This window comes from Ursus arctos, unplaced genomic scaffold, assembly GCF_023065955.2.
Source record: "Ursus arctos isolate Adak ecotype North America unplaced genomic scaffold, UrsArc2.0 scaffold_3, whole genome shotgun sequence".
Lineage (NCBI taxonomy): Eukaryota > Metazoa > Chordata > Mammalia > Carnivora > Ursidae > Ursus > Ursus arctos.
In genome coordinates, this window is record NW_026622985.1 from 58,941,131 (window position 1) to 58,962,712 (window position 21,582).

A 21,582-nucleotide genomic window follows, 5' to 3' on the forward strand; every position below is an offset into this window, starting at 1 on the left:
TGAGTGTGGCTGGGGAGGAAGGGGGCCAGGGAGATCTTGTACAGGCTATCGGGATATGCAGACTTCTCTGCAAACTTGTCAGCCCTCATGGACAGTTGCTGAATCTCAGTCTGTGAAGAGACCACTGGATGAGACAACAGTCAATCAACTTCTCCAACCAGGGAGTATGCGCACTGGCAGACTTGTTCTCCATGTTTTCTTGATTAAGCCTATACCACTGGTCATTGGAGGTCGGCTTTTCTGGAGCTAGGAGGTGTCTGACGTGGGAGCGAATATCATTTCTTGCTATGAAGAGCCATGATTCCCAAGGAAGAAATCTGGAGCTGGCAGCAGAACTCCAGGGACGTACCAGTGACAGAATGTGAAAACTGATTTGGAGAAACAAAGAAGATAAATGACTTTGAGAATGGGTGACTAAAAAAAGGGGGGTAGCAGTAACAGAAATACAGACATCAGGAAGAGCACAGTATGGGAGCTGGAGAAGAATTTAAGAATGAGGCTTATAGTATCTTCAAGACATTCCGAAGAAGAAATACAACAGGTGGGTGGGAATGCTTGTGTAGGGTTGAGAAAGCGATAGGGACAGATCTGTAGAGTTAGAAGTCACACGCATGGTGTTGGTGCTTACAGTTCTGAGGAAAGATAGAGTTTATGGGAAGAAATCTGAGAAGTCTGATGGCATGGTCTTGGGAAAAGTCCTATGAGAAGGAGAAGTGGTTAGCCACTAGTCCAGCGGCGAAGTAGAGAGGTAGAGACAAATCAGGAGAGTGCAGTGCTCACAGGCAAATGGAGGAGAGTTTCTAGATGAACTGGTGTGGGCAACAACGTGAAAGGCTTCAAAACATTCAGAGGGAACAAGCCTGTGGAAATGTCATTGTGCTTAGGCACTTCGGACACCTATCCACTTGATGGTTGAACTTCATTGCTGATTTTCTACATGAAAATCGAATGTAAGCCCAGTTTGGCAGTAGAAAAAGGAAAAAATTTATTGATTAACAATAAGGACAATAAGGCTTCTCACACAGGTTTATTAAGAATTAAATAGATTAGGGGGCGCCTGGGTGGCACAGCGGTTAAGCGTCTGCCTTCGGCTCAGGGCGTGATCCCAGCATTATGGGATCGAGCCCCACATCAGGCTCCTCTGCTGGGAGCCTGCTTCTTCCTCTCCCACTCCCCCTGCTTGTGTTCCCTCTCTCGCTGGCTGTCTCTATCTGTGTTAAATAAATAAATAAAATCTTAATGTCCGACTCTTGGTTTCGGCTCAGGTCATGATCTCAGGGTCGTGAGATCGAGCCCTGCATCGTTGATCTCTGAGCTCAGCGTGGAACCTGCTTGGGATTCTCTCTCTCTCTCTCACTCTGTCCTCCCCACCCCTGCCCCTGGCTCACGTGCACATGCACCTATGCTCTCTTTCTCTCTCTCTCTCAAATAAATAAATAAATAAATAAAATCTTTTTTAAAAAAGATTTAAATATATTAGTACATATTAAAGTGGTTGGGACCTAGCAGGTTCTCAAAAAATATTAACTAAATTTCAATCTATTGTGCTACAGCAGTGTTATATAATTTCAGTTTTTTAGCAGCTGTAATTGGATATTTGTCTCTGTTGTTACATTGACTTAATATCCTTTCACCATTGTGGCTTAAAGTTTGGAATCTTTTTATACCCAGTGAGCCATAAGAGATGCTGAAAGGGCAATAATCATAAATGAATTGTTTCCATAACGGCTGGTTTCTACGCAAGGTGCTTCTATAAGCACAGGTCAGCCGAACCTTTTCCTCCAGCGTACTAAGGAAAGCATGCCACAGAACATTCACAGAGCAGCCAAGCTGAGCATTAAAATACACAACTGAAGACAGTAGTTATTATTACTTATTGTTCCCCAAAAACAGTTTTTCATGTTCTTTAAATATAACAAAAGTATAATGAATGCTCATAAATCTCCTAAATTCGTCTTTAAACAATACCACCAGCAAAGGCCTACTATCCACATCTACAATACTGTAGAACCTTCTCTGGCCCCAGCTGGCCTTGCGATGGGCACCTGGGGCTATGCAGGGGTCAAAGCTGGAGCCAAATCATTAATCCTTCACCCACACCAAACTCCCAGGCCTAACACATCCTCACATTTAACTTGACAGCCTCCCCATAAATCAAGATGTCAGCCCAATAGGTTTTTTTTTTTAATTGGAAATGGATCAAAGAGAGTATAATTGATCAAGTGAAGTTGGCGGTCAATGGGAAAATAAATTTAAACTTTGCAGTAAATAAGTGGCCTTCCATCTGTCTCAGGAACATGGATCTTTTTTAAAAAAATATTTTATTTATTTATTTGTCAGAGGAGAGAGAGAGAGCAGAAGCAGAGGGAGTGGTAGGCAGAGGCAGCGGGAGAAGCAGGCTCCCCGCTGAGGAAGGAGCCTGATGTGGGGCTCAATCCCAGGACCCTGGGATCATGACCTGAGCCGAAGGCAGAAGCTTAACTGACTGAGCCACCAGACATCCCCAGGAACATGGATCTTTAGGAAATCCTATACTTCAAAAATAGTGGTTATCAACCATCTCCACTTTCCCCCTGTACCTCACGGGGATTAGAAATCATAACAATAAGAGCGCCGGAGTGCCTTCTCTATTTCGAAAGCTCAGTGGATGAGCTCATGGTAAAGCTTAACTGGGTTGTGGCAGGAAGAGCTAGGAAGAGAAAGAAATTAGCATTCTCTGAGCACGTATTAGTGACGGTTCCTGCCCTACCCATGGGAGGTTAGTATTACTACGAGATGGAAAAACAAAAAACAATCCAAAACTCAAAACCCCCAGAACACCTGCGGACTTATTCCGGGCAGAGGTATGGTGGGAAGAGGGAGAGAACAATTTATACTGCTCTTTTCTTACAGGGACTGATCCTGCCTGAGAATTGGATTATATTGCAAGGCGGCTGTGCTTGGATTATATTACAAAGAAAAGATACCACTGTGAAGTGTCTGTCAGTTCTTCGTGCTTATAGGAGCAGGACCCAGAGTAAACGCCCTTTGTGTGGCAGAGTGAGTTCCTAAGCTTTAAAAATGTCTTGAGCTTGTGTGGGGTAGGGAGTAAGAGATGGATTGCTCTGTACATTCACAGGAATTTAAAGCTCAAGAGGGGAGAAAAGTCTTGGTAGAAGGAGAAATCCAAGAAGAGAGAGGAAAATCTGTGTCCAAGGAAGACACAGCTGTGGGAAATCCTCCACAAACGGAGACTGGCTGATGTTGTGGCCCGATTTTGGATTATTGGGATATTGTTGTTGTTGTTGTGGTCTGGATACATGCAGTTGTTCTGTTGTGCCATCAGCCTAAACCTGCCGGCAAAGTCCGTTCTACGCCGTAGGCTGGTGTTGGTGGAACTTTGCAAAAATAAAGGAATTCTGTGTGGGAAATAAGATGGGGTGAGTGGGAACAGATGAAGGACAGAACTGCAGGCGTAAGATGCCGGGGGTGGTCCAGCGTTCGGAGAAGTGGAACATGAGAGTGAGAAGGAGCCCTAACAGATAAAGGATGGGAGCCCGTGAACCCCAGGGGTGCAGGGAGACACAGGTGAAGGGAGAGCCGAGGGCGGGGATGTCAGGTTTCCAACTGCATGTTGAAATACACATTAAACACTGAAGTGCAGTGTGAGGCAGAAATTGGTACCTGGAAAAACAGCCAGGTGGTAAATATTATTAGTTAAATTATTAACTTCTTTACTGCAGTTGGAGAACCCAAACAACCTACCCGAGGTCGTGGGACCCGTAAGGGCCGTTGCTCTCAAACTCAGAAGCCCGACTTCTTTTTACTACACTCTGCTTTTCTCCAAGAAATAATAGCAACTGTTTACTGATACCTTTACCATATCCTTAGCCCTGTGCAGTGCTGAGCCGGGTAGCATTATTACTTTCATTTTACGGCTGAGGAAACGAAAGTTCAGAGGGATTGCAAAGCTTGCTAGGGCTCACAGAGGAAACAAAAGGGAGCCAAGATTTAATGATAAGCTTTTCTAGCCCCAAAGTGACAGTTCTGAACCAACTATACAGCGTAGCCTGGAATGATATAAACTGAGTTGATAACACAGGTGTTTACCTACAGACTAGCTGGTATTATGGGGTACTCCTATTAACAAATTAATTGATTGGGTGTACGGTATAGGGACAAGGTGGTTTTAAAAACACCGACCACCTATACAATCAGGAAGCCAACTGAGATGTCTGTTATGCTATTCATCTTGACGGGATATTCACGACTGAATCGTGCCAAGCGCAGGGAAAATCTAACTCTTTTCAAATGAATCTCCGAATTCTGGAGAAGAAAAAGGTGACTCATACAAGAAAGTCCTTTAAAAGCATCTTTTTATTTGCTATAAGAATATAATCTGGCATTTCTATACAATCCATCATGCAAAAACATGGTAGGCATTTTACAAGCAAAGCAGAATCTCAGTATCTGTACATTTGTTCAATCAACGTATTAGCCAAAGCTGAAAAATCGCATCTTGGGATACAAGAACACAGAAAGAGCCAACTTTCTTCCCGAGGTTCATGGCTTCTAACGTCAAGAAGCACTGCGGAGAAAGCACAACCTTGATGTCTCAGTGCCTAAGACTGAAAGGTACTGGGGGAGAGACGGGGAACATCATCGATGATCCACTGGGGCGCCAGGGGGCCACTACCCATGGGCAGTTCACTGTGTGCCTGATCGGCTCTGTGAAGCAAGCACTGAGCCATCTGTATACAAACAGGGAGGAATTCCCTGAGGAGCTAACCTACTTCGGGCAGAGTCGACACTGCCAGCCCAAAGAAGGACCCTTTTGCTCTGGCACCGAGCAGGGAGTTAAGAATTACAACTGCTTTCCTAACAAAAGTCACAGTGATTTTTCTTTTTGAATAGTAATTAAATGTTCCTGAAATAGCATCGTAAAGCACGTTATAAGTAAATTGCATGCAAGTAAGTGCATGATGGGCACTAAACTCTGGAGCTGGCTCAACTTGCATTGACTGTGGGTTCCTGGAAGTGAGCTATGGTGAAAGAGGGAAGGAGAGCACACTAAACCCTTTAAATCAGACCCCAAAGGCTGTGGCCATCAGTGCACAGCTCCTCCTTTGCAGGGGTGCCTGAGAGTTCTTTCTGGATGTGGAAGGCTCCTAGTTACATCGGTCGTGCTCCTATTACTCACCGAGTTCAGCAAGGACAATCCAAACCTATGTTATCCTCAGTCTTCACCGCAAAAGACCGTGGCTGTTACGAATCCCACTTTCTAGTTAAGCAAACTGAGGCTTTTAAAGATTTCCCATTAGACCGAGGACGTACAACTAGTTATAGACGGGACAGGGTCGGTGATCAGTACTGCTGGACAGCAAACCTACAGCTTTCCACTGCACCAGAGCATTTCTGAAGGGATCAAAAGCTATTTCTGGCCTTGAACGTTTCCTTACTATTTTGTATGATTTTAGTCCCAAAGTTAGAAGTCCAGGAGAGATTCAGAAGAGCTAAAAATGCCACAGTGAAGAGAGGTGAGTTACCGACTTCCATCCCAGCAAGAGCTGCGAGAGCAGCTGAGATCCCAAAGGGCCTCAGCTATAGGGTCTGCTGGGAAATTGATCTGAAATTTAACTTAAAGGTATCTCCAACTTAATGGAGAAAAATCTGCAAGTAAGGGATTCAAATTAAATTTGGCAATTTACACTCTCCTGCCCCAGGACCATGAGACCAAAGGGACATCTCCTGGGATAGATGTCAAACCTGGAGTCTTCGAGGCAGGGGGCATCCCATTGATTTCCAGCATTGTTAACTGTACGTGGAAGTAACAAATGAGAAGGAGTAGAGCCAAAATGTGTCTCCTGCAAACTCTCGCATCTCTAAAGGTACAAAATGAGGCCACCGGGCAAGAAGCATGCAATGAAAACCAAAGCTAGGGTCTTTATTTTTGACTTGTATCTGCTTTGTGAAGCCTCAGTTCAGAATTCTCCATAATTCAACTGCTCATCAGTCTTCTTTCCCCTCTGTGATTGTTATATCCAGAAACACAACTTTTAACTTTAGTGCATTTACTTAGAAAGTTACCTATTTACCTGATTTTTAAATATTGTAATAATCACTGTATTTAAGGAATGGACTTCTAAAAACATCTTTTCCTATTGTATTTAAAATTGGAAAAGATGTTTTAAGAGGTGCATTTCTTAAATGATTATTAAACCAATATTCTTATTGGGGCAAGTCAACTTCTAGGGATAAAAGAACTCTCAGTGGGAGGAGTTTTCTAAAGAGGGAGCATCATATAAATTCGGGTCCGATTTAGACTTTGAAAGATCTATACAAATAAAAGCCACAGGAAACTACACTCTTACTACTGGAGTCTGCGTTGACTCCCAGATCCGGGGACGGATGGGTGCATAACAGGAGAACAAAGGGGAAAATCCCATAAGGCCTTCACTTTGCCTTGGTGGAGTTGACCACAAAAGCACCAGCCCCCAAGGCCTCCAAGGGTCTCTGAAGCGTATCCCACTGTGGCTGGTGAGTGCTGAGAGGCAGAGGAGCGGGTCTCCCCTTCACTCCCTCTCTTCCCCTTGACCTATTTTCTGTTCCAGTTATGTGAGATATTCTGAATCTTTTTCAGTTTGATCCTCTGATCCAGCATCTTGTACCTCGCAGGATGCTCATCAGTTTTCTTTGGGACCGAAGGTACGTAGGAGCTAGATGCATAAGCAGGGCGTTTAAAATGACGCAGAGGAGCCTTGATGACTGGCGGCCATGCAAAGGAAGACAGACAACCATTAGCCTCACCAATGACACGGCACAACCTGAACACCGGGGGCAATCTGCTCTCCCTAGACCCGTCTGTTTCCTTCCAAACCAGGAAACAAACACGCTGGGCCCTCACCGGGAATCTTAACTGCAGAGAGATGAATAAACACATTCTCACCTTGGTCATTTACTTAAAATAAAGACGGACAAATTCCTAGAGATAGACAGTGATGACCCCAGAATACAAATGTTTTTCGACAATGAATGGATGGGGCTAAGGAAGTGAGGGGGCAGCGCGATCACTTTGGGGAATAGCGAAGCGAACACAGGCGAGCGGAGCCGTATGATGAATCAGCATTTAATGTTGGATATATCAGCTTTTGGGGTTGCAAAGTGGTACACGATCCTGGAGTGCCAAAAAAAGGACATCACTGAGAACGTATCTGCCACACACATGTGTATCCAAAGTATTTTTTTTAAACTCTTAAAATTCAGTAAAGGGAAATAAACAACCCAATTTACAAAGGAGCAAAAGATCTGAACCGGCTCCTCACTGAAGAAGATATGCATAGGGCAAGAAAGCTACCATTGACGTCATTAGGGAATTGCAAATTAAAGCAGCAATGATATACACTACACACCTATTAGAATGGATAAAATCCAAAACAGAGTGGAAGACACCAGTTGCTGGTGAGAACGCAGAGCAATAGAAACTCCCGTTCTTGCTGGTGGGGGTGTAAAGCATTACTTTGGAAGCCTGTTGGACAGTCTCTTATGAAGCCACTCATGCGTTTACCCCATGCTCCCGCAGTTGTGCTGCTAGGTATTAACCCAACTGATCTGAAAACTGATGTCCACATACAAGCCTGCACGTGAATTTTACAGAACTTTATTCATAATTGCCCCAAACTATAAGCAGGTATTCCTTCAATAGTTAATTGGATAAACACATTGTAGAACATTATACAACAGGATGTTATTCAGTGATGAAAAGAAATGAGCAGTCAAGCCACATAAAGTACTAATTGAGTCCTCCTCCCTGTGACCCCCTGTGCGCTGCCCCCCCCACCGGCCCCACCTCTTCCCCTTCTTGGTCCCGCTGCAGAGCACTGTCCGTGAGACAGCGTTAAGAGTGAATAGAATAATCAGGTTAAAGGTATGAAGGACAGAGCTGGTGCTGAGTCATTTCCTCAGACACTTGCTCTCAGTGAGGCATTTCTAACAGCACTTACAGGGCTGGCAAAGAAAGGTAATAGGTGGGTCAGCTCGAAGGGCTCAGATTGGGGGACAGATCCATGAAACAAAAGGTGACCCTTGTGAAAACCAGTTTCCCAGCTCTCTTCCAGTAAGATCAAGCAAAAGATCAGAAACAACTTAAATATACAATCATAGGGGTTGGTTAAGTTCTGGTACATTCTTAAAATATACTACTGTGATACTATGGAGAAGTGATATAGATGTCTATTAATAAAAATAGAGGTTCATGTAATCCTGTTAAATCGAAAAAGCGGTAAATATAATCTAATCTCATTACAATAAAAATATATCAGTATGTGCACAGGAAAATCCAGAAGATCATACATTTAAATCATAGCAGTGATTATCTCTGAAGAGTATAAACATGGTTTTGGTTGGTTGTTTCCACATTCTAATTTTTCTATGAGGATCAGGTTTTGGTGATGCAACTTTTGAAAAAGAAACACACTGCCAAAAATTTCTTCCATAGAACCAATCATACGTCAGAGCTATTCTACAAAATCATATGTTAACAAAAAGCCAGCAAAACTGAGGTCACTTTGGGCGTTAGTACAAGATATCTCAGACAGCCAAAAGCTGGCTAGACTTTTCCGTGTCTGTAGACTAACAGTCATTCGTTGACTTCTTACAGCACTTCGGTGTGGCTGATAAACAGGGAAGAAAACAGACCGAGATCCCTGCCCTCGTAGGACTTCCACTCTAGTGACCCCCAACTGAGACTCGTCACTTTGCTTACGGAAGAAAAAGGTGCTCAGGCCTAATAAGGGATGCTATTACTACTGTAACACCCACACGAACTTTGCCTTCTGAGTTAGGCTAACCCGTAGTAAAGACTTTCAGCAAATGGTCCTGTAGCGACATAATAACAGACATGCAGAAGAACAGAGAAGTTGTTTTTTAAAGACCTCAGAGCACTTAATTCTGCATTTTATGGTAAACAGCACAAAACACTCTATGAACAAGTGTAAAAACAACCCTGTTACCCTGGAGAACGGGGTAGAAACAAGAGAGGCTTCAGATTAAAAGCTGCTTGTTGCAAATGTCTGGGCTAGCTGATTTACTGCTCTTCAAGTCACAGTCCCTCTCCATATTCATTCTATTTTCGCTACTCAGCATGAACCCAGCCAAAGTATTATTGAATGTCCCACTTCTCAGCAGGAAGAAACATTTACCGTTTGCTGGAATTCTGATTGTCTGAACAAAAACTCCCCTTGCCACTGGAGTCACTGCAAATAGAGTCGAACCTGCTGATAGAGATCGGCTCCCCACCAAGATTGTGGAAGTACTTATATGCCTGCTGTCACCCTTACTCCAAATGTTGGAAAAAAGAAAAATTCATACAGTGCTGTTTTGTATGCATTCATTGCCTTTCCAGTCTGCAGGGGAACGTGATTTGATGGCAGAGCAAAACAGCAGAACCAGGGATAAGGACACCATCTTGAATTTAGTGGCGACCTTGGTTCTGGGGCGCTGACATGGCCTCCTAGGGCTCTTTCATTTGTCTACTGGCTGTTTCTGAGAAACTGGAAGAGGATCTGACCCTTCCCTTGTCAACGACTACACACGTCCCACAGCTGAACCCAAGCAGTAGTGTTAAAATCCACCCCTCCTTCTCCAGGGTAGAGAAGAAGAACCAAACTGGGAACAGAATCCCCTCCCTTGCATATGCTTGACTATTAGCAAGTTGGACCTTTTTTCTCTGGGGGACGTATTCACAAAGTCTGCTCTCATCTCTTAGAGCAATTTACTTGGTGGAAATGGTCTAATTAGCTACTGAAGATTTGACAAAGGCACATATGACTGCACAGAGCCTGAACTTGGGAGAGCCATTATCTATATTACTTTCAAATGTACTTAGGAAAAGAAAAGTGCAAGATAAAAATCGATATGTCACCATCCTTTATTTCACAATTACACACGATATTTGTTTTTCATAAAAGCAACACTCTTTAAGGAGTTTTAATCCCCATTTGTTTACATCTCATCTTTCTTGTAAATACCACAGTTCTCCCAAAAGTGTGTATGATCTTCTCCCTTTCCTCGGCCACCACTGGCCCTATCTGTTTTTCCCTCTCTGTCTCTGTCTTTGAGCCCGTTTTCCTTGGTGGCTACTTTTCTTGTGGCGTGGGGGACGAGTGTATAGAATTATTCTTCAGAAAATAGATGCAGATTCAGTCCTACATCAAATTAATACGGTTGTCAGTTCAGGTACTGCAATGTAAAAGAGGGTTTTTAAAGCTCTTTAAGATTATATTAGTCTACTGTTTCTCAAAGTGCCCTTCAATAAAGTTATGGGTGTAACAGGTATTGCTGGGGGACAGGGAGGTTCCTTAGTCAAATTTAACTGGGTTTAAACTACTATCTTCATGGCAGGACTTCTCAGACACCTAAATAATGGGGATGTGTATTAGGAATCCTCAAGAAGGGCCAACAGCATGTGGTTTTTCTCAACATCCTTAGGCTAAAGAGCTCCCTTACGGGGCATCTCACAGAGTGCTCAGCAGAAAACACTCTCAGAAAAGACTGGCCTAATTCCTTATCCTTATCTTATGATGTCATATCATGTACTATCCTAGATCCCTACCTCAGGACACCTTGTTGTTTTGCACTAAGTGAAAGCAGGCCACAGAGACTATCACTAGTCCTCACCTATCGTCGGTCCTGCCTAATCTTCCATGGGTTAAAGAACAATCTGTGTGAGAATCTGTCTCTGTTCTTCGATCCTCTCTGACTTCCTGGTGATCTTCGGCAACCACTCATGCAGCATGGCGGCTCCACATGGAGAATTTCTGAATCTCTGTTGCAGGGCACTACCCCTGAGGGCAGCAACCTGGTCTGCTCTTAACTTCTGAATAAATGCGAATATTAGCACCTTCTTAAAATAAGAAGTGCTGGATGTATGTTTTCTGCCCTTTCAAAGATAATGTCATGATATGACCTTTGGGGGAAAACAACATTTCCATTATAGACATTTTCTATCTGCATTCTCTCTCACACACACACACACACGCACAGACAACAAAATAAAAAATAATCATTTGTCGCCTCTGAAATGTTGTTTTACATGAAGAATAAAATCCCACTGCCATACATTTCATTTCTAAAATCAGTGCCTACTTGTGGGATCTGCCCGAAAGCTGATGGAAAGCTCTTACAAAAATGCACAACAATCATTCACGAGTTTTGAATTGCAAGGGATTGGAATGCTAACATCTGCTCCATCAAGGATGGAATGGTGTAAGAACCGAGCTTGTGATTTTCATTTCGGGATTCGCCGTGGTAAAATAGTTAATGATATCTGACAATACATTGTGTACAAGGCACAATGCTAAGAATTTAATGTGAACCAGCCTTTAATCTTCTCTACAATCCTATGAAGGAAGCACTGCTATCACCGCCCTTTTTGGGTGAGGAAAACTGGGGCTTAGAGAGCTTAAGTAACTCGCCAAAGCCTACACAGCTGGCGTGCAGGAAGTCTGGATTCTGGATTCAGATCCAAGCGGCTCGACTTCAGAGCTTTCACCTGATATTTAAAGTAACCCTGGACCAAAGTTCTGAGTAATTTTAATAACTACCATAATAAGTTAAAAGAGTCAAAATGGTACCTCATTTACACTCTCAGTATTTGAGTCTATAATCTGTGTAATACACAGGATTCTTGACCAGGTTCGTTAGTAGATTTAGTCACACTTCCCCCAGAGCAAAAGCAAATCACCGTCCTCCGCCCCCAACACACACTTAATATAATCTGTGGTCGTAGCTCAGGAAGGAATTATATAAAGGTCCCGGCTAACAGGTCTCTTAAATAACTGCATTTGTCTCTTCCTTCACTTATGCCAGGTTGGAATGTTCCCAGGAATTCCTAAAGTCACAGCCACTGTTGATCTGTTGATGAGCAGTCAAGCCAAGCAGAGCTCCAGGATCTTGGGTGGAATGTTGAATTCCATGGTTCTCACTCTGGCTGCAGATGAGAACCACGTGGGAAGCTTTTAAAAATCCCAACGCTCAGGTCATACCCCAGATCCATTAAAGCAGAATCTACGGGGGTGCGTCTGAGACCTCAGAAGTTTTTAAAGCTCTTCAGATAATCCCACTGTGTGTGAGTTTGAAAACTACTGTTTTGGTTTCTCCAAATATCTCCTTCCCTATTTTCACCAACGAAACAATAGTAGTAATGTTTTGCACACACTGAAAGTGTTGTGTAAACTGTAGAGAGCTAGCCAATGTTGCTGCTACAGCTTGATCACAACAAACGGCCTGGGTGGGGAGGAGTCTTTTACGCATCTGTTAAGGTTACGTGTGGTCTTCAGAATTATGCTTTTTTGTTTTTTCCCTCCTGTCCTCCACATTTTGTTTTTCCTGTTGGGTTTACCATGAAGACAAAAGCTCTGAGAAATGAAAAGGCATTCTTTTGTTGGAGAAAGCAACTTTGAAATGCTATCACTTGAGGACTGTAAGAAGACCCGCGCCAAGAAGAGCCAACCCTGAGATTAGCCACTGTGTTCTGAATAAATCTCACATGTGGAAAAGGAAAAACTAAGACCAGACAAAGAGCACGTTCCTGAGGTCTGACTGAGGGGTAAGAGAAGAGTGAGAGGTTTGCAGGCAGAGATGTAGTTTGAAAGCCTGCTTTCACACTCCTGTTTTTCTCTTGGGCAAGTCACTTTGCCTGCAAACTCCAAGTTTCTCCTCCGCAGCCCGAGTGTAACAGTGTTGCCTCTCTCGCGGGGCTGCTGGGAGGACTCAGCCAGCCTGGGCGTGTCAAGGATTTCCTACGGTGTCTGGCGTAAAGAAGGCCTTAGGTTCGTGATGACTTCTCTTAAGATCGTCGTAGGGATAGTGATCATGTCCAAGGGTAACTCCTAGTGGATAAAGTGGGACTAAAACCCTGAACAGACAGGATGCCAGAAGACTTCTAGGACGGGCACTGACATTTCTTGCAGGACTGATTCTGGGCTGCTAGTTAGGGTGTTGCTCAGTTTGAGACAATTTGGAGACAATCTGCCTGATGTTCCTTTATGCTTCTGGATTCGTCTCCCCTCTGGACTTTTTCTAGCTTCTTTCTGGGGTATCTTTTCAGATTATCCAGAATTCCAAACTATGCCTATGTCTGATTCTGACCAAGTCAGCCATGTTAGCTAATTCAGCATGAATCAGTGGCATTTTGAAGGTGAGCTCATGAGAAAACACAAAATCAGCCCAAAGACTCCACTCAGTGTTAGCATCAGCTCCACAGAGGGTGAATCAAGAAGGGTTCATCCCATTCCCAAGGCAGAAGCACACCCTTGAAACCTCTAGCATTTGGCTGAATTGGCCTTCCAAGCTGGTCTTTTCCTTAAGGGGGTAGTGGAAGATAATAATTTGTTTCAACAGAAAAACAGACTTTGTTCTTTGTTCATTATCTAGGCTTCCCATGAGATACTTTATTTTAATTTTTTTAAAAGATTTTATTTATTTATTTGACAGAGAGAGAGACAGCCAGCAAGAGAGGGAACACAAGCAGGGGGAGTGGGAGAGGAAGAAGCAGGCTTCCCACTGAGCAGGGAGCCCGATGCAGGGCTCGATCCTAGGACCCTGGAATCCCAGGACCCTGGGATCACGCCCTGGGCCGAAGGCAGACGCTTAACGACTGAGCCACCCAAGCGCCCCCCATGAGATGCTTTAAAAAATGAAAGTGAAATATAACAACCTTTTATAAACCCAAGGCTCTGCTGCTTAAGGAGACTAGTAGCATGGTCTCCGTCCTCTGTACTCTTCAGTGTTTCCACATCCCTTACTGCAGCCGCCCCCACCCTTGGAAGGGGCCAGATTCAGTTCTGTCTCTACCCCCTTATGACTCGGGCACACGATTTCAGTTTCCCACTTAGAAAACAGAGCTGAGAAGTCTCACTGCAGAGCGCTGTGATGAGGAGGAAAGGAAATCATGCACGTGGAGCAGCGAACATGGTACTGACACATAGTAGGTGCTGCCTTGCTCTCGCTTTCCATCCCTTCCTCAAATGAAGATCCCACAAGTCAGGAATTAGCTGGAAGATTTGCAACTGCCAGGAAATTCAGTAGCAGTATACTTCCCCAGCTAGGGAATTCATCTGTCTCCTCAAGACACAAACAGCATTATACTGAGGCCACACTGCTCCGCGTCCCTTTCTTTCGTAGAAATACAATTTAGCAACATTAACCCAGCCGGAAAATCACTCGTAAACCATGCGCATTGGATGTACTGCTGTCTGAGGTGATGATCAACACTTAAACTCCTCAGGGTGTATTTTATATTAAAACAACAATAATGAGGAGCGCCTGGGTGGCTCAGTCGGTTGAGCGTCTGCCTCCAGCTCAGGTCATGATCCTGGGGTCCTGGGATCGAGTCCCGAGTCAGGTCAGGCTTGCTGCTCAGTGGGGAGTTTGCTTCTCCCCCCGCCCCACTCGGGTTCTCTCTCACTCGCTCCGCTCTCTTTCTCTCTCTCTTAAATAAATAAATAAAAAACTACAATAATGAAACCCATCATCTACATTTTAAATGACGGTGGTCCTCCAAGGACTTTACCTTAAGGAAATGAGAATGCTAAATAATCTACTGGTTCCATATTTTCACCTCACAGAGCGACGAGCACAGAAAGAGGAAGCCTGCTGTCTGAGAAGCTACCAAGAAGGAGCTGAGATGACACAGCATGATCCAAACCACTATCTAGGATAGAAAGATGACCCCATCAGCATTTCCAGGTCCCCAGAGGAACCTATGTCTGTAGGAAAAAGATAAACCACATGGTTTTGCTCCCCTTCACCCAGCCCGAAGCTGTCTGCTTCCACCTGCTGGTCTCAACCCGGGCTGCACCTCAGGTCACCTGGAGAGCTTTAAAGTTTATGGACGCCCAAGCCCTCCCCCCAGGAGTCTCTGAAGCAATCCATTGTTTTAAGGTGGAGGCCAAGCATCAGTGTGTTTGTCGTGTCCAGTGATTCTAACGTGTATCCAGGTTGAGAAACACTGGCTTAAGTGCCAAGTTTGTTCTGAGACTAAGTCAACTTACATTTCGGTATAAAGGGATGCCACGGGCAGGGGCAAGCTCTTGTCATTACATGCAGGAGCTTCCAATCCTTGGCCACGTGTTAGATCTGTGACAAGAATTGAATCCATGAAAATCTACTTTGGGGACAGGCGGTGTGGTACTGTTATGAGAGAAGCATGGGTGGGGACAGCACATCACTGGGTTAAGCTATTACTGGTTGTAAGATTCTAAGGAGATAAACTCTTCGGGGACTCAGGTTTTTTGGTTTTGTTTTTCTGTTAAATGGGAAGAATAGTAACCACCTGCCTGGTGCTGTAAGGATTTTCAAGGGGATGTAAATGAGATAATGTGTATACAGGACCTTGTACACTTGCGGACTGCCGGCATGTCCTAGGTACTTGCTATGTGGCTACCATGATCACATAGCACAGGGGAGGAACGGCCATCACTAAGGGCCTTTTAATGGTGTCCTCCCTGATGGATGTCTTTTTTTTTTTTTTTTAAAGATTTTATTTATTTATTTGACAGAGATAGAGACAGCCAGCGAGAGAGGGAACACAAGCAGGGGGAGTGGGAGAGGAAGAAGCAGGCTCATAGCGGAGGAGCCTGATGTGGGGCTCGATCCCAGAATGCCGGGATCACGCCCTGAGCCGAAGGCAGACGCTTAACCGCTGTGCCACCCAGGCGCCCCCCTGATGGATGTCTTATCCTAGTGTAGGAAAGTCATATAATTCCCTGCACGACTGGATAGTACTACATGAAAGACCTTACCAAACAATGAAGAGATTAACTTAATAAATTTATTTGTGAACATTTGGCAGAGAACACACCGTTCTGAGTCACGAAAGACTAATTATCCAAAATGTGCATGTATATATGGACACATATATCAGCTACCTGAGGGAACCACATCGCCGAAATTAAGAGCCATTCGAAGCAAAGCAAAACCATCTAGCCCACATTCTAAACTATTTATACAATATACAAATATGGACGTTCATGCCATCACTTTGGGCAAAGCCTAACCATGAATGTGAATGAATGCTGCAAATTCTGGCTGGGATGGGAAGTGCGACTTAGACAACCAACCAGGATGAAAGAAGTTTCAGTCCCTGAAGTCTAATTTTGATGCAATTAGGAAAATAACAAGGGCACTTTTGATTCTTAAGACTCTTTGCATTTATTATGCTGAGGCATAATAATTCTTCAAGTCACCTTCATTGGAAGCTATTCTTAAATCACTGACGCCCTGATTTTTCCAATGCTTCTTTATGCTTTACCCCACAGATCATTAATTCTGGCTGCAAACCTCATGGGGATAGGGACTGGGTGTTATGCACACTTGCATCCTCAGAACCTAATCACAGGACTGATAACAGTTGGTGTTAAGAAATATTTAATGAATGAGTCAACTACTCTGTATCACACTCGATAACCTTCATAAATCTCCCACTTACTAAAGAATAAATGAATCACTTAGAACACACACCAGCTGGCAAAGCGCATCGGCATCTACAGACCCTGACAGCTCCCCCTTGCCTCCCCAGTGTCTTGATAACCAGACCTGCTGCCCATGGTTGCTCCAAGAGGGTGCAAGCAAGTTCCTTCCCTTTGAAGTCTCTAGTCTGAAGCCTGAACACTCTTGCTTTAGACAAACACGACAACCTCAGCTCATTTCTACAGTCTTCCTAGAGTATGGAGAGGCACTGAGGCATGGTGTTCGAACCCCTCTCCCTCCGACAAAGAGGTGAAAGAGGAGGAGCAATTAAGTGAGGCTGGAAAACAAGCTCTCTTCTTATTCAAACACAATGGCTGGCTATTAAATGCCCTGCGACCTGATGATTTAATGATTAATAGTTTCATTTAATAAAATTACTATTTTAATTAATAAAAAGAAGAACAAGAAAGTCCTCCCTCAAGGAGGGATCACCTTCAATTTAGCTCTTTCATTTTGTTTGCTCCAGCAGGCCCAATGTATGTGAGGCATGCTGTTTCAAACGAGAAAAATATTTTGGAGAAAAGCTAAGTTTTTTCTTGAGCTTTTTCCATCCATGTGTGTGGTTTTCCACGTGTGCATATGAAATGGGAAGTGTAAGGCTCAGTCAGTAACTCTGCCCTTTGTTCATACCGACAAGGACCTATCTCAGAAGAAGCCTGCAAAGCTAAATTTCAGGTTTCCAGAGCCCTGAAGTGCTAAATCAATACATCACAAACGAGCTCTGATCCAGTCCGTAGTAAGAATGACAACCGCCATGCCTCAAACTGAACTCGAGAGAAAAGAATTACAAAGAGAGCACTCCCTGGAATCTTCACTTAAAAGACAGTGCGGGATCCCTCTGCACCCATAGGTGCACCTGAAATTAGTGCAGGGGTAACTGGTCGAATCCGCAGGCAGAGTAAGAAAGCTGTCACCGTGTGGACTATTTGGCATCAGTCTTTACCCGTGAGCAATGAAACTCAAGCAAAAAGCATAGGCTTGCCTTGCCTTGCTCCCTGCTAACTTCGGGCAAGCCACTTACCCGGTTATGCTTCAGTTCCCTAATTTGTGAAACGGAGATAAAGTGCGTTCCTTAGAGAGTTGTCATGAGGATCAATGGAGGTAATACATGTTAAGAATCTAGCATTATCCCTGATAGTTAATAGATGTGCAATACATATCAAAGTATTTATTATTAAAAACCTGTATTAGGGAGATCAGAAGTTATTTTTTGAAGTTTACCATTCAATAACTTATAATACACATAATACTTAGTCTTGGTTAAAAAAAGAAAGAAAGAAAAGGAAAGAAAACGTAAACTTCCTAAAACGTCTTCAGACCTCAGAGCTGGGCAGTTCTCTGCTGAGGAATCCTCCGGATGGACGTTTTATCCGTAGTCCCCTAGAATAGGACACATGACAATGTCATTGCAAGCCAGCTGGCATCTCAACACAAACTCTTTCTACGTCAGGCACAGAGATGAGAAGCAGAGCTGTGTCTACTGCCAACACTACGGGGCACGCCAGCAGCCGCACACACAGAGGAGCCAGCAGCTATCTGCATCAGCGGAGGTGACGGTACTGTACCTTTCCATCTAAGGGTCACTCCCGGAAAGTGATGTGACTGAGGCGCCCTGGGGAATCTGCTCAGAAGTCAGTCACTGACTAGGCTCCATCATTAGCAGTCAGGACTGGGAGTAGTGCGGAAGCTCTGGGCCACTCCTCCAGTGAGAGCCAACATTTCCTCAGCTCTCCACCATTGACAGCCCACCCACGGAGCATGACTGGGTTCACAGACCTCATGGGGCATGCTCGAAGGTGGTTCTAGAAAAAAATCAGCTGCAGGTGCTATTATTTCACTACGTAAGAGTCACTTTGCTATAGATATGTAAAGAATCAAGGAGATGTCCCCAGAAGAGCTTCTCAGTGCTGAAGCTTTAGGAGGACCCCCTTGTTAATTATTTGAAACCACACAAGTGGTTCCTTAATGCAGTGGGGTCTGGTGGCTTCTGGATTGAAGCATGTTACGAGCAGGGCTTTCTTCATATCTGAATCCTCATATCCCAACACCCATCTCTCCCAATATGTGAGAAAGGGAAAACAAGAAATTTCTCCAAAATATATGTAAAATCACCTGTACGTGGATGAAGCCAAACAAAACTGTCTTGGAAGGCAGCCGTAGGTTTTTCACTTAAAATTCTTAATACATAATATTTTGAGCATAAAGTATGGATAATAATAATGTCAAATTCCCAAGTATTTTCAATACACTTTAATAAAATCTTAACATTTTGCATAGTAGTTCGTAAGTTTATTTAAAGAGATTAAATGTCACAAATAGAGTTGAAGTACCTAGTACACTCTTCCATGATACTTCTCTCCCCCATCGCACAAAAAACATCCTCTAGAACTTGATGTTTATTATCGCTGTGCATATAAACACTCTATAATTACATTTGTATGCATCTATTAAATACCTAATATTTTTGCCTGTTGTAAAAGATAATATAAATTGTGTTAGATGGTATAGATCTTGTTGCAACTTGTGTTTCTTGTTGGATATTACATTAAGCATTGTTTCTAATAACAAAAAATGAAAAACAACCATCAGTAGGAGAATGATTGAATATCCTGTGTCTCATTTATATAATAGGCCGCTACACAGATGTTAAAATAGACAACGGTTTTCAAAGAACTAGCTTTACATTCTGCATAGAATTTCTTTTCCTGTATGTCAGCAAACTTCCTGTAGGTTTTTTTTTAAAGGTGTGCACTTAAAAGCAGGGTAGAGCTGGATTTTGTTGTCCTTATCTAATCAGATAATTTCTTGTATTTTATTACCAGAGTTTAAACCATTTGCAGTTATTATTGTTACTGATATTTTTGGACTTGATTCTACTACCTAAATTTGTTTTTTTTTTTTTTGTATTTGATTATCTACTATCTAATTTTGTCATTGTTCTTTATTCCTTTTCTTCCTTTCTGCCTTCTATTATGTTGATACATTTTTATTTATTTATTTTTTTAATGATTTTTTATTATATTAGGTTAGTCACCATACAGTACATCCCCGGTTATGTTGATACATTTTTATATTCCCCGTCTTTGTTGTTGTTCAGTTCCCAATTTAAATGTTATAGGCTATATCCCAATTATTTTACTGATGACCCTTTGTATTAAAATTTACAAAATTACAAAGTTCTGCCCAAACACAGAATAGATTTTAGCAGTCCTTAATTTTCTACTGAATAAACCTCCTTCCAGCTGTAGCTTCCATTTCCTATTTTATTTTTATTTATTTATTTATTTTTTTAAAGATTTTATTTATTTATTGACAGAGAGAGAGACGGCCAGTGAGGGAGGGAACACAAGCAGGGGGAGTGGGAGAGGAAGAAGCAGGCTGCCAGCGGAGGAGCCCGACATGGGGCTCGATCCCAGGATCCCGGGATCACGCCCTGAGCCGAAGGCAGACGCTCAACAACTGAGCCACCCAGGCGCCCCCCATTTCCTATTTTAACACAAAAATTGGACATTATTTCTTATACCTACTCACTCAAATTTACCAACATGTTTTATTTATTTGTGTGTATACCATTTATTCTTGTATCCCAAGATATAAGAAGATACACCTTGCTTTGGAGTTCATTTTTCTTGTTTTTGAAGTATATCCCTTAATCTTTCCTTTAATAAAGTCTGCAACTGGTAAATCGTGTCATTATATACCTGAAAATGTTGTTACTTTGCCTTCACTCATAACTAATAATTGAGCTATTTTAGCTATTGGTTTACTTTCCCTCAACACGTGGTAGATACATTTTCATTGTCTTCTAGCACCTACTATTACCAATGCAAATTTTGCCATTAGTCGGCTGTCATTTTATTATAAGCAACCTGCTTGAATATAGTCAGCTTCCCATGGCGTTTAAGAATTTCTCATTCTTGAGGTAATTTTAGGCAATCTCACACCATATCATTAGCGATGCATTTGGTTTTATTTCGGTATGTCAATTGAGCTGCATTTTCCACCTTGGGTGAGTCTTTAGAGCCATTTATCTATCTTCCATCCTCTTTCGTTTTTTATTGAGACGTAAGTCACATACCATAAATTCATCATATGGAGTGTAGAGTTCAGTCACTATACTCACAGGGTTGTGCAGTCATCACCAATATCTAATTCCAAAACATTTCCATCACTACGGAAAGAAATCCCATACCTGTGAGAATTCACTCCTAATTCTTCTCTCTCCTCAAGCTTCTAGAAACCCCTCATCTATTTTTTCTTTCTATAGATAAACCTGTTTTGGATATTTCACATAAATGGAATCATAAGATGCGTAGCCTTTTGTGCCTGGCTTCTTTCACTTAGCAAAATGTTTTCAACGTTCATCCATGTTGTAGAATGTATCAATACTTCAGTCCTTTAGCTAGATAATAGATAATAATCTATTGTACAGGGGTGCCTGGGTGGCTCAGTTGGTTAAGCGTTTGCTTTTGGCTCAGGTTATGGTCTCAGGGTCCTGGGATCAAGTCCCACATCGGGCTCCCTGCTCAGTGGGGAGGCTGCCTCTCCCTCTCCCTCTGCCTCTCCTCCCAGCTCGTGCTCTCTCTTAAATAAATAAATAAATAAATAAATAAATAAATAAATAAATAAAATCTTTTAAAAAATCTATCATGTAGATATAGCACATTTGGTTCATATATTCATCACTTGGTGGACATTTAGTTTCTCTCCACTTTTTAGCTATAATGAGTAATACTGCTTTGAATATTTGTGGCCAAGTTTTTGTCTACACATATCTTTTCAGTTCTCTTGGGAATAGGCATGGAATTGCTGTGTCATTTGGTCACTGTTATGTGTAACTTTTTGAGAAATTACCAAACTGCCTTCCAAAGTGGCTGCACCGTTTTACATTCCCACCAGCAGTGCACAAGGCTAGTAATTTCTCCACATCATCGTCACGCTTGCTATTATCATCACAATTCTAGTGCACATAGCGTAGAATGTCATTGCGGTTTTGATCTGCATTTCTCTAATGACTAATGATGTTGAGCATCTTTTCATGTTCCATTTGTATATCTTTTTTGGAAAAATGTTTAC

General features: G+C 42.8%; 1 protein-coding gene across 9 annotated transcripts in view; it reads right to left on the bottom strand.

The window, feature by feature from the left end:
• Positions 1-4,338: 4,338 nt before the first annotated feature.
• Positions 4,339-21,582, bottom strand: part of PDE1C (phosphodiesterase 1C) — a 517,847-nt gene continuing 500,603 nt past the window's right edge. For 5 of the 9 annotated variants that reach the window (XM_057304134.1, XM_048212793.1, XM_026508827.4 and 2 more), the window contains one exon: positions 15,787-17,886. In XM_057304134.1, the coding sequence (XP_057160117.1) occupies positions 17,873-17,886 (14 nt within the window). In that variant the 3' untranslated portion in view covers positions 15,787-17,872. Of the gene's footprint in view, positions 6,745-15,786; positions 17,887-21,582 lie in introns of those variants that run through there. The other 4 variants (XM_026508814.2, XM_048212794.2, XM_026508832.4 and 1 more) reach the window with 2 other exon arrangements.